The sequence below is a fragment of the Procambarus clarkii genome, chromosome 39, assembly GCF_040958095.1.
Source record: "Procambarus clarkii isolate CNS0578487 chromosome 39, FALCON_Pclarkii_2.0, whole genome shotgun sequence".
NCBI classification, from domain to species: domain Eukaryota; kingdom Metazoa; phylum Arthropoda; class Malacostraca; order Decapoda; family Cambaridae; genus Procambarus; species Procambarus clarkii.
This window is the reverse complement of record NC_091188.1, coordinates 13620660-13635024: the sequence shown is the minus strand read 5'-3', so window position 1 is coordinate 13635024 and position 14365 is coordinate 13620660. Positions and strand designations below refer to the sequence as shown.

Sequence of the window (14365 nt, the reverse complement as noted above, 5' to 3'; positions counted from 1 at the left end):
CATGGAATCGAACTAGGTCCTGTAGGGAAACTAGAGAGAACGAACAACTTGTTCATAACTTGATTCTTACTTCTCAGTTACTGAGCAATAAAATGACAAATTGCTCACGGTGAAGCCGATAACTCACGATCACTTGGACACAGTCTGGTTGCATCTGTGGTGGGGTGATTCTGGCTGACGGCTAAGACACCACGTATCTTCGTTATATTAACTTCTGGCGATGCCCTTTCATAACCGGATTTTGTGGCGGTGGTGTAGGGACGGCCGACAGGTAATAAGCTGGCTGTATTCTTGATATTGACGGGAGGAACCAGAGGTCTTGGCCAGGACCAGGGCTTCCAACGTTTTGACACCGTGGCTTTCAAAACAGAATGCGCACCCCTGGGCGGGAATCTCACGCCCGCGGCGATTTGGCGCGAGAAATACAGGCAGCGGCTCCCCTTTGATGCCAGGCACTCAACCAGTCAGTGCCCGCGAGGGCCTAAGGCGCACTCATGCCGTGACCAATCACGGCGAAGCCGGCTGGTGACATCACGTCACCAGCAGGGAACCTTTAAAGACTTGAGTACCTCTACCCTCCTCTCACTGTTGCTATGGGGCCAACTTTACAAAATTCAGAGAGAACCTGTAACTATTCACTGAGAATACTTACATTAACGAGGGCTAGTTCTTTGGAATGCTGAAGGCATCCCCATTCAAATGAGATGTAATTTCGACCTTCTATCTTCATTAACAAGGAAGATGGGGTTTTGTGCACACCCTGTGCACATCTCCGAAATTTTCAAAGGCCAAAGTACCTCTTTCTTCTTCTATCTAATAAATGTAAGCTAGCTAAGAAGTGGGCCAAAATCCAACTTCTCAGATGGTTCATTGTCTGTTGGGGCGTGTCATTAAGTTTCTCTGTTAATTGGGAGCGAGTTGTACAGTACAACCTTGATTAAAAGCACTATATGGGACCAACCCCAGTGCGTTGGAGCGTTGTATTCGTTGCAAGAGGTGACCTTCAGGAGGCGTTTTGCGTTGGTCTTTTTTTTTTTCTTTTACACAATAAAAATGCATTATTATATACTGTACCTATATATTACTACTTTACTAAAAAAAAAAAATTAAATTTGTTATTTACCTTATTAGTTATGTCCATCTTGAAGTATCATGGAGTTGTGAATGCTGTACAGTATGTTGGTGGTTGTTTAAGATTCACTACTTGGTACAATAAGTTCAAAGTAGCACAGGCTATGGTGAGCCCGTTGTGGACTTGCTTGGCACAGGAGCAGGGCTGCAACTCCTGCTGTACAGTAAATACGTACTGTAGTGTATTATGCCGTTAACACTGTTAAGTAGTTCTGCTATATGTTGAGTACTACAATAGTTTATGAAAACTATTGTACACTTAAATTACAGTAACTTTAATTTTAACACTATGTACACACTTAAATTTAATACTTGTTCTAACTGTTCACTCCACACAATGTTTTTTAGAGGTTTGCATTAGCTTTGCTGGTACTTGCTGCTGCTGCTGTGTTGGCTTCAGCTGCTTTTGAGCTGGTGCAGGCTGGTGTTGTGCTGGTGCTGGGTACGGCTGTTGTGCTGGTGCTGGGTACGGCTGTTGTGCTGGTGCTGGGTACGGCTGTTGTGCTGGTGCTGGGTACGGCTGTTGTGCTGGTGCTGGGTACGGCTGTTGTGCTGGTGCTGGGTACGGCTGTTGTGCTGGTGCTGGGTACGGCTGTTGTGCTGGTGCTGGGTACGGCTGTTGTGCTGGTGCTGGGTACGGCTGTTGTGCTGGTGCTGGGTACGGCTGTTGTGCTGGTTGATTTTCTGCTACTAGTTTGTAAATATTGACTCATTTTCGTTTGTTTCCTTCCTTTTTGTCATGTCCTTGAGACAAATATCTTTCATCATCCTTAGGTGTTGATTAAGGCTGGTGGGTTATTACGATTATTCTTCCACTGGCGGACAAACACGTCACTCGCAGACAAAGTAATGGCACTGGGTGCCTACTGTATGAACGCAGACTAGGTCTATACGCCCTGCAGTAGGCTGGTGTTTAAGCCAAATCCAGTAACATTAATTTCTTACATTTGATTTACATCAAATTATATATTTTTGTTATATATTTAGTGACATTAAGATAATAAGAGATATAAAAAACTTATTTTAGAACTGATTTATTAATTTTATTATTTCGAAGCCACAGGTCACTGAACTGGGGCGACGAAATCGAATGAAACACGCATGATGCTGGGTGTATAAGGCTTAGACCTGTCCCCTTACGCTGGAATTGTTGTTCCAGTAACATAATTTCTCAAATAGCAGATGTCATATTACAGTATACTTTTTGCTTAGTTTTGTTTAATTAGGATGATAAAAAGCTGTTAAAACACTGGTTTTAGAAATGATTTATTAATCTGAAACTGTCATGAGTCGCTGAACTATTACACAGACGAAGGAATATAAAGTGAGGTTTACAGTACAGTATTCCCTTATCTGTCCACCCTCGCTCATCTTGTTTCATCAAAGAAAATGTCTACAAGGAGATTTTACATGTAGCTAGCTAATCACACTTCAGCCTTTAAATTAATTTACAAAGATGTGTGCCACAAATCAGTGAGTGAAAATCATGGAAACTCAGTCGTTACTTGTCTAGCTAGTGTTTGGTTCATATGGCTCCCTTATGTGATCCACTTGTGTGATCCAACTTGTCTTATGAAGGAATTATTAATTGTAATCTGTGATGGAATGGGAAAGTTTTCCACCAGTCTGTGAACTCTTGACATTATACACAAATCCGAACATCCCCAGCTTCATCGAAGCGGGTGAGTAAATCTGGCCTGAAAAGTGTGCGAACTAGCCAGATTCGTAACTTGAGTGCCCATTGATCAAGGAGAATGTTTGCTTGTTCTAGTGGACTGTGGTGCAATGGTTTAGTTGGGTTGCATCTAAAGATTTTTTGTATCCTCCCAAAACTTCAAGTGTTTGCTCATTTATACTTTGTAGGAACTCTTCCCAACGTTTATTATGTATAATGTTGCTCGTCTCTCGCCTCTCTATTTGCAACTAGAAATGTGCAAGTCACCTTGTGCTTTGGTTCGTTTGTATGTATTGCCAAGCTGCTTTACTCGTTCATGTTCTTTAACAAATACGGGGTCAAGGACACACTTGGGTGGTGGTAGGTGTTGTCCACTTCTGCTAGGCTTACGGCTTGTTCCCAACACACCCATGTGTCGTATTAGGTAGTAATCGTATCGACGAGATCTCTGGAGAAGGCTTGTACATTCGTTATTGTCTAATCTTGATACCATTTTGAAATAAAATTAATAGTGGTTATGCAAACCATTTGGAATATTCATTTTCCATCTCTGATGTCAGAGGTACATCACACTGTACCTCATAGGAAGCAGAAACTGCATAGTGATCACTAACCAAGTGATTTGCCAACGAGCATTCCATATTATCTTGCACAAGGTTTCTACCCATTACACAAGTCTGCCTCCCAATAAATGAGTTTGGGTATCCAGTGTCCCTAACTTGCATGGTATGCAAGTTAGGGACACTGGCCTGTAGTTCAGTGCCTCCTGTCTATCCCCCTTCCTGTATATCGGGACTATGTTTGCCGCCTTCCAAATTTCTGGCACTTCCCCTTCTACCAGTGATTAGTTATACACCATGGAGAGTGGCAGACAGTGCTTCTGCTCCTTCCTTTAGTATCCATGGTGATATTTTATCCAGGCCTATAGCCTTTGTCACATCCAACTCTAGCTAAAGCTTCCTTACATCTCCACTGGTAATCTCGAATTCCTCTAGTGGTGCCTGGTTAATTATTCCTTATCTCTGGAATTTCTCCTTGCTCTAATGTGAAGACTTCCTGGAATTTCATATTGAGTTCCTTGCACACTTCTTTGCTGTTTGTAGTGAATCTGTCTGCCCCTATCCTCGGTTTCTTTACCTGTTCCTTCACTGTTGTCTTTCTCCTGATGTGGCTGTGCAGCAATTTGAGTTGGGTCTTAGCCTTGCTTGCTATGTCGTTTTCATATTGCCCTTCTGCCTCTCTTCTCACCGTGACGTATTCATTCCTGGCTCTCTGGTAACCTTCTCTGCTCTCAAGTGTCCTGTTATTTTTATAGTTTCTCCACGCTCTTTTACGAACAATGGTTCGCCGAAGCGGGGGAGTTCACAGACTGGTGGAAAACTTTCACATTCTATCACAGATTACAATTATTAATTCCTTCATATGACAAGTTCGATCACACAAGTGGACCGCACATGTGGTCCACAAGTGGTCCACAAGCTTACGATGTTGGGACAGAGTTCACAGTGGTAGAAAACTTTACCATACCATCACAGATTACAATTAATAATTCCTTCATATGACAAGTTGGACCACACAAGTTGGACCACACAAGTTGGACCACACAAGTTGGACCACACAAGTTGGACCACACAAGTTGGTCCCACACAAGTTGGTCCCACACAAGTTGGTCCCACACAAGTTGGTCCCACACAAGTTGGTCCCACACAAGTTGGTCCCACACAAGTTGGTCCCACACAAGTTGGTCCCACACAAGTTGGTCCCACACAAGTTGGTCCCACACAAGTTGGTCCCACACAAGTTGGTCCCACACAAGTTGGTCCCACACAAGTTGGTCCCACACAAGTTGGTCCCACACAAGTTGGTCCCACACAAGTTGGTCCCACACAAGTTGGTCCCACACAAGTTGGTCCCACACAAGTTGGTCCCACACAAGTTGGTCCCACACAAGTTGGTCCCACACAAGTTGGTCCCACACAAGTTGGTCCCACACAAGGTGGTCCCACACAAGGTGGTCCCACACAAGGTGGTCCCACACAAGGTGGTCCCACACAAGGTGGTCCCACACAAGGTGGTCCCACACAAGGTGGTCCCACACAAGGTGGTCCCACACAAGGTGGTCCCACACAAGGTGGTCCCACACAAGGTGGTCCCACACAAGGTGGTCCCACACAAGGTGGTCCCACACAAGGTGGTCCCACACAAGGTGGTCCCACACAAGGTGGTCCCACACAAGGTGGTCCCACACAAGGTGGTCCCACACAAGGTGGTCCCACACAAGGTGGTCCCACACAAGTGGTCCACAAGCTTACGATGTTGGGACAGAGTTCACAGAGTGGTGAGACACCGTCTCATTCTATCACAGATTACAATTAATAATTCCTTCATAAGACAAGTTGGATCACACAAGTGGACCACACAAAAAGTGAATCATATGAACCAAACACCAGCCAGAATGGTCCACAAGAAGTGACGCATATTAACCAAACACCAGCCAGAGTCGTCAACACAAGTGAACGACTGAGTTTCAAAGATTTTCGTTCACCGATTTGTGGCACACGTATCTTTGTAAATTAATTTAAAGGCTGAAGCGTGAATACCTAGCTAATATGTTGAAATCTTCTTATATACATTTTCTGTGATGAAACAAGACGAGTGAGGGTGGACAGATAAGGGAATACTGTACAGTAAACCTCACTGTTAAGGGAATACTGTACAGTAAACCTCACTGTTAAGGGAATACTGTACAGTAAACCTCACTGTTAAGGGAATACTGTACAGTAAACCTCACTGTTAAGGGAATACTGTACAGTAAACCTCACTGTTAAGGGAATACTGTACAGTAAACCTCGCTTTACAGTGAAGGTTTCACTCACTTTCGTGTGTGTTGTCATAGTTCAGTGACCCATGGCTTTGAACGTTTCACATTAATCATTTCTAAAACTGGTGTTTTAATAACTCTTTATTATCCTAATTAAACTAAACTAAATAAAACCAAAAATATACTGTAATAAGATAGATATCTCCCATTTGAGAAATTATTCACGTTATTGGCAGCACAACTATAGCACGAGTGGACAGGTCTAATCCCTGTCCATACAACACCATGCTTGTTGTGTTCGATTTCATCGCCACAGTTCAGCGATCTACGGCTTCGAAATAATAAAATTAATAAATCGGTTCCAAAGTAAGTATTTTTTATAGCTCTTATCGTAATAATGTTGCTAAACTAAATATGTAACCCAAAAATATATAATTTGATGTAAATTGAATATTTGAGAGAAATATGTTACTGGAAATCGAACACAATACCAGGCAGTGTTTTGTTCGATTTCGTCGCCACAGTTCAGTGACCTACGGCTTCGAAATAATAAAATTAATAAATCAGTTCCAAAATAAGTATTTTTTATAGCTCTTATTATCGTAATAATGTTGCTAAACTAAATATATAACCCAAAAATATATAATTTGATGTAAATCGAATATTTAAGAGAAATTTGTTACTGGATCAGGCTTAAACACCAGCCTACTGAAGGGTGTACGTATAGACTTAATCTGCGTTCGTACAGTATGCACCCAGTGCCCTTAGCTTTGTCTGCGATTGACGTACAGTATTTATCCGCCGGTGGAAGAATAATCGTGGAATTGACCATTTTTTTACTACAGCTCTTAGGTTATAAAACAAAATGTCTCAGGGGCTTACTAATAGTGCCTTATTAATGCCAAAAATGAAGCAATATTTTGCAAGAACTAGTAGCAGAAAATCAACCAGCACGAGAACAGCCGTACCCAGCACGAGAACAGCCGTGCCCAGCACGGGCACGAGAACAGCCGTGCCCAGCACGGGCACAGCCGCCGTGCCCAGCACCAACTCAGAAGCAGCAAGCACCAGCAAAGCTGATGCAAACATCTAAAAACATCGTGTGCAGCATGAACAGTTAGAACAAGTGTTAAATTTAAGTGTACACAGTGTTAAAACTAAAGTTGCAGTAATTTTAGTGTACAATAGTTTTCATAAACTGTATTGTAGTACTCGACATACAGCAGAACTACTTTTAATCAACACAGTGCTAACGGCATAATGCACTGCAGTACGTATTTAATGTAGAGCATTCACAACTTCCAAAACTTCAAGATGGACATAACTTCAACAATAAGGTAAATTAATGAATTACAGTATTTTTTAGTAGAGAAGTAATGTATAGGTAGAGTATGTAATATGATGATGCATTTTTATTGTGTACAAGAAAAAGATAGACACAAACGCCTCCTGAAGGTCACCTCTTGCAACGAATCCAACGCTCCAACGAACTGGGGTTGGTCCCATATAGTACGCTGAATCGAGGTTGTACTGTGTTGCCGGAACAACTGTGGACATCTTCAAGAGAAAACTAGACTGTTTTCTGAAAGACATTCCGGACTAACTGGGCTGTGGTGGGTATGTGGGCCTGCAGGCCGCTCCAAGCAAGAGCCTGGTGGACCAAACTCTCACAAGTCAAGCCTGGCCTTGGGCCGGGCTTGGGGAGTAGAACAACTCCCAGAACCCCATCAACCAGGTATCAACCAGGATCCACTCATGGAGAAACGCCTAACTTAACACAATTGACCGCCTATCATTATCACAGCAAACCTAACTGCCAGTGTGCAAAGGGGTTACAAGAGTTCCAACTGGATACTCGGGTAATGATGATGCACAATAAATCACAATGGCACTGTCAATGGGACAGGCAATAATCATGCACAATATTTATCACACACTAACTAAATGTGTGGTGTATGTGAAACTCACATTCACAGACGAGTGTAATGTGATACCACGCAGATAAACACGCATACACCGTCAGGTGTCTTCACGTGTCTTCGCGTATACCTGTGTCAGGTATGAGAAGGCGAGAACTGTGGTTGATCCCTCGGATCAACACACACAACAATAATATAGAAACAAGATCTTGTACTTACGGGTATGGCTACCTCTCCTTTTCACTTACTCGGTTGAGCACATTTATGCAAGAACTTGTAGGTGGCCTGACAGCTGGTTTTGCTCGTTCTGACATGAGACCATTGACGACAGGCTTTCCCAACAAACTGTACTTGACACGGAGGGTACTCGCAGGAGGGCGTGCGCTGTATGTCTAACACACACACACACGCGCACACTTGGTGACACTGGCGGTGAGTAAGGGTAGTGACGTCACGTAGTACAGCGAGGCAAGGCGGGTGGCGGCTAGCTACTCGCTCTGGACAGTGGCGGCTGCAGGTTATATGGTACCAAGTGGTACACTGTGCCAAAAGTCACTCGCAGATTTACTTAGGCGGCGGCACTACCATAGTTCACTCTAGGTCACTCTCAGATGATCTCTATTTGTCACCAGGGGTTACCCGATACCAATCTGTTTCGCTCTGGTGATTTGTCACTAGACTTCTAAACAATATAGTCACAATCGCGATTCCGGGCGAGCGTTGGTATATCGAAAAGACGTCTAGTTTAACTTGATGATGAGGAATAGATGGTGTTCTTTTGTTTATTGGCCGATAGACAGAACAGGACTCGTCCTCTATGTACAGGCTTCCTCACGTGAATACCCTTGAAAGAGAATGCAGGGCTCCTCGTGGGGCACAAACACAAGGGGTTACAATTGACCAATGGCATTTCAGCAAAAGAGCGAGAACCAATCATATTGATCGTTCCATGATCAGTAACAGAGCTGACATCATGAACACGTCACAACCACGTCGCAGTTATTCTCCATCGCGCCGGTTGAGGCTGACCCCAGAGGTCAGATCTGTTGTCTCGCTGGCGTCCCCTCTCTCTCTCACGCCTGGCACCAGCTATATAATCACTGACCCTGTGGCAAGTATGCTTAACTTCCCTGTATCTAATTTACCCTAGGGCATACGGCAGCCTCTGTATTTTATAAGTATTCCTGGTTATGTGGGCATCCTGGGGACACCCAACATGACAGATTACTATTCAGGGTTAAGAGATAGGGCTTGTGCACGAGATTGGTGCACTGTGCACTGCAATGAGCCATTCAAGTTAGCTGTGGGATAATCTTGAGACCATCCTCTCAAACATGCTCCTTTGAATTTAGGCCTTCTCCTAATCCTACTATTTTTTCTGATTTTCATCTCTGCTGCTGCTCTGTCTACCCTAGAGGAAATTTCCTTCTCTAAACATCCAAAAATTATTATGGACTTACTTCTATCTGCAGTGTTTTGTACCAGTTTACTGTTGGTAACGAGTTCTTTCCTAATTGCTTGCCTAAGATCCACTTCTTGTTTGTCATTTCTTGTTTTGACTTCCAAACACACTTCCTTAATCGTCTCTCTCTTTTACAACTTGGGCATATGTCGCTTATTATTTCTTTATACTTTTCTAGTTCTTTATTAGCCTCCTCTATTTGAGTTGCCAGTGATGTTTCTTGTTGCATCTCCTTGCCTAACTCCATGTTAGCCCTGAGGCTCCCTTGGTAGTTGTTCACCATATGAGTATTTTCTTGTTTATTTCTTCAAATTCCCTACTCTTCACTTTCCATGCCTCATTATCCTTTACCAGTTCCTTGATGTGTGTGTGTCCTGCATCCTTACCTTATCAGTCAAGCTGTTAATTTCCTTACCTTGCTGGAAAATACTTACTTTTAAATTACAAAACTCAATTTTCAGACCTTCATTTTCTTGTTCTAATTTAATTACCTTTTCTTCATATTTTTTTAGCATATCCTCAATAATCACTAACCTGCCAAGAAAACCACCTTTCATTGCATCTTGAGAGAAACCTGCAAAATATTCCTCTGATGGGGTACTGTCCTCCCCTGTGGTGGTGGTGATCTTTGTTGACATTCTGCTATTTTGAAAGATCAACTTTTCTACTACAGATTTTTCATTCATTAACACTTATTTCTTATCTGAGTTTCTTTACAAATTCCCTACACCTTCATGTATTCTGGGACACCACTTGCAGCCCCACCCTACTCTCAACACTTAGATAATTTGAATTCTCCTGGAGCCTCCAGCAGTGACTCCTCAGTGTGATGCTCCATGTGTGTGTGTCTGTCTCTGCGTGAATAACACTTCAGTAACATTAATCTTGCATTTTTTCTGCAGGCACCCGAACGTGATGCTGTGGTGAATGAGCACTTTATTGCCATGGTAGAAGTTGATGGTAACCTTTATGAACTTGGTAAGTTGTCAAATTTTATAAAAGTTAATATTGTTGTAAGTGCCATTTATACAGAAAGTAAAACTGAAGGTGTTAACATGACTACTTTTTACAGCAATTTTAATGTACAACTGATCTTTATAAACAAACTAATAAAATGCATAACATGGTAACTGCAAGACTACTGTGTACATGGTACATAGGGAGCCGATTGGCTGAGTGGACACCACGCTGGACTTGTGGTCCTGGGTTCGATCCCAGGCGCCGGCGAGAAACAATGGGCAGAGTTTCTTTCACCCTATGCCCCTGTTACCTAGCAGTAAAATAGGTACCTGGGTGTTAGTCAGCTGTCATGGGCTACTTCCTGGGGGTGGAGGCCTGGTCGAGGACTGGGCTGCGGGGACACTAAAGCCCCGAAATCGTCTCAAGATAACCTCAAGATATGGTTTTGAATGAAGATTTGTAAAATCTGATAATCTGTTTAATTTTCATGATACTAATATCATTGACAACCTAAAACCGTAGATCACTGCCTTAAAAAAAATATGGACAAAATACAGAATTCAGTGTGTTCAGTTATAATTTAATATGGAGAGGTAGGCTGAACTGATAATGGGTTACAATATCTATCCTTTACCCAAGTTGCTTAGTAGTTTGTAATGTTGCTTAAAATGTTGTGCATGGTGTAATAACAGCAAAGACTGTTATTCATGTAATTGTGTACATATTAGTGACATGTATTTGAACATTCTGGCATTCCACACTTGTATAAATGTCTTGGATGGCATGCTATTGATTATAACTAGAAAACCAAAAAATTGAAAATGTAAGTGTTCCTGGCAACTCCCAGCCCTTTGTGGATTTACAATGAGGTAAATAATGCATGAACACTAGTGAATTGCCCGACTTCTGGGCTTCACCACAACCCAAGTCACATACTGTACATTATATTTGTTCCCTTTTAATTAGAGAACTCATTTTAAGAATATTAGAAGGAAAAAAGTTTTGATAGTTTTCCTGCGGATTGGGAAGCTATAAAATGGTGTAGTGCTGGGGTTAGTAGTGCATTGTGTTCATGGCTCTTCTGTTTCTTTCGTTCCAACCTTTTCTGGCCTGACCTTTTGCTTCTTCGCACCTATTGAAGCAGAATTTTCAGATTCCTATTATTTATCCCTACGCAGTACACGCCTCGATGACATTTGTCAACATTGAAGTGGCTGAATACTCTTGTACAGCACCTTGTTTGTCGGTGTGCTCACCTTGGGATATTTTGATTGTGGCTCTACCATCCAGTCTACAAGAACAGTCTCTCTTCCTACAGGTTGGAATTCAGTTCCTGACCGTCAAAGTGGTATATACTCATAATGACTTTAGGTTTTCTCCTGATAATTATATTTGGTATCATTTGCTAGTTATTATTTCCCAAATTTCATGAGATGAGAAGGAAATTCCTCGGAATGATGCCATTATAGGGAAAGATTAATAATGCTATAATTTGAGATGCTGGTCTTCCTATATTGTAATACTCAAATATTTTCCCACATTGTATATCTTGGACTGCTAGATTTGTATTCCAAAAGTAGGGTAATTATTTTAATTTTTCACAGGGATACCCTCCCTCCCTCCCATGACTTTGCACGGCCTGGCGTGTGCACCCCAGCCCACCCCAAGGTCGGCCTGGCGTTTCCCGTGAGCACACACCCACACTAAAATATGTAATTTTTTTCAGGTTTTTCATCTCAATTTTTGTGCTGTTGTTCATTTTGGTATCAAATTGTTTGCAATCTAAAGGCACACATTTTAAAACTAGTTCCATAATGAGCTAAAAACAATGGAATTTTAACAATTGTTTTAATTTTGGAAGCAAGAAGCATACCTGCCCACCGGAAGTGTTAAAAATATTTTCAGCTCAACACATGCCTATTTTACTCTTTGGCAACATCATCTTTAGGTTATACCTTGTATTATTTCATGTGGTTAATCTAACCTTCCCTCTTCAACCACCACTAATTGGTTGCAGGGAGATGCAACCAATTGGTTGCTACAGTTAGTTGGTCAGCACTGTAGTTTTTTTTTTTTTCCCCCTTAGCTCTTGATCTGTATTTGGCACTTTCAAAATTTATTGTATTTTAGCAGTACCCGGCCACATGTTGCTGTGGCTCAGCAACGCGTCCTCCCCACCATTCAGTCCTCACTCATCTCCTTGGCCTCCCAACCATTCCCCACTCCACCATCCCCTCTTCCTTCTCACCATGCCCCACTTCTTTTCCTTTGTCCTCCCCCACCATTCTCCATTCACACCATCCCCTCGTCCCCACCATCCCAAACTCCCCCGTCCCCTCATCCTTCCCCACCATTACCTTCTCCATTGTCTCCCTCGTCTTCCCCACCATCTCTCACTTCTCGTCCCCTCGTCATCCCCACCATTCCCCACTCCCTCGTCTGATGCCTTCCCAAATGGTCTGATGTTCCCACCAGAAATTTGGGAACATAGTGATCTGATGTTCCCATCACTGAAATATAAGAAAAAGTTAAAAAATGAAATGAAAATATGAAAAAATAAGAAAATAAACTATACACACGAAATGACCGGTATGGTAAACAACACAGCTCAATTCCAACACAGTTCACGCAAAATAATTAAATCGAAATGAAAATAAATCAAAATCTATGAAAATTCAATTTATCAATGCAATCAGAAACATTGAAATGTAATTGTAACATATTTAGTATAGCATGTGTGTTGCTCTTAAATGCAAGAGATGGCGCTGTTTTTCAAGAAACGCATAGATTTACCTGTCACAGGTGTGGCATCTATACTCATACTTATGAAATGATCGGTATGGTAAACAACACAGCTCAATTCCAACACAATGTCACACAAAATAATTAAATTTAAAAAATAAAATATATCAATCTATGAAAATAAAATTTATCAATGCAATTGGAAACATTGAAATGGAATTCATGACATTTAGTATAGCATGCATGTTGCTATTATATGCAACAGATGGCGCTGTTTTTCAAAAATGCATGTTTTTACCTGTCACAGGGGTGGCATGTATACAGTAGGTATATAAAAAGACGCGCTTATTTGAATGCAACGTTGTGTCAAGCTTTCAAAGCAATCGGTGGAGAACTTTCGGAGATAACAGCATGTGTTGCTCTTACGTCCAACAGATGGCGCTGTTTAAAAAAAGAAAAAAAATTTCCTGTCACAGGTGAGGCATGTATATAGTAGATATATAAAAAGACGCGCCTATTCAAATGCAACGTTGTCAAAATTTCAAAGCAATCGGTAAAGAGGTTTCGAAGATTTCCCTCACATGAAAAACACAGTTTTTCAGAAAAAGCATTTTTTTTTTTTTTTTGTCAGACGTGACATCTATATAGTATGTATATAAAAACCTGAACGTATGCGAATGGAACGTTGTGTGAAAATTCCAAAGCAATTTAAGAACTTTGAGATTAGCGGTTATGCACAAACAAACATTTCCATTTTGATTTATATAGATAAGTGTATGTCATACATAGCTTCTAAATATGTTTGATTCAATACACAAATTTGAATAATTTTTTGTATTGTGCCATTTTGGATCATACTTGTCATGATACCTGGTGTTCTGTAATGTTTATATAGTAATCTTTTTGACTACACGTGGCAAGAATAGGGTACTTGGTAATATTATTTTGATGGGTTGAGAAAATAATGGAATAGTTAACCTGGAGGTTTCTAGAATGCATCTTCTGTAGAAAACTTAAGTGTTACTTAAATATTTATTGCAAATAGCAAGAGCCAATTGTGCATAATGATTTAAAGGTGTGTACTGGACTAAAGGACTTGTTATAGGAAGAAGAGTGTAGTATGGCATCTCTAGTGCATTTGACTCGACCCAGACTTGAGTTTATCCAGGGATGTGAAATCTTGGATTAAAGTTAGTCACCTCCACTGCTAAATTTGACTGAAATTCCATTAATTTGTTACTGTAGTAGTGTAATAGCAGAACAGTGTTTAACACTAATCTTTGCAAAGGAATTGTCATGCTACACTACTATTTGAACGTTTGCAGTGGGCTATATACAGTACTTGCAGGGCCTTGTTGGATACACAATTTCATAATGACTGAATTTACCTTGAAATTTGATGTTGGTGTTCTGGTGGTCAAGTAGTTATTTTGGTATTGTGTACACAAGTTTACAGTTTACCCTTTAAATTTTGATATAAAGGTTCTAATAGAAAAATATTGACCAACAGGTTTCCAGCATTTCCTTAATTTTTATTAATTGTATTTGCTATTGAAATTTGACTAGAGGGATGTCGGTAGTAAAATGAAATTGGCTCCTTAAGTAATTTAATCATAAAAGGGAAGATGAATTCAATTTTGTTGAGGTACAAAGAA

General features: G+C 41.2%; 1 protein-coding gene across 3 annotated transcripts in view; it reads left to right on the top strand.

Annotated features, from left to right (window-relative positions):
• Uch (Ubiquitin carboxyl-terminal hydrolase) overlaps nt 1-14365 on the top strand; it is a 79372-nt gene that overhangs the window by 61370 nt on the left and 3637 nt on the right. For all 3 annotated transcript variants that reach the window (XM_045746072.2, XM_069338384.1, XM_069338385.1), the window contains one exon: nt 9911-9986. In XM_045746072.2, coding sequence (XP_045602028.1) covers nt 9911-9986 — 76 coding nt within the window. The remainder of the gene's footprint in view (nt 1-9910; nt 9987-14365) is intronic.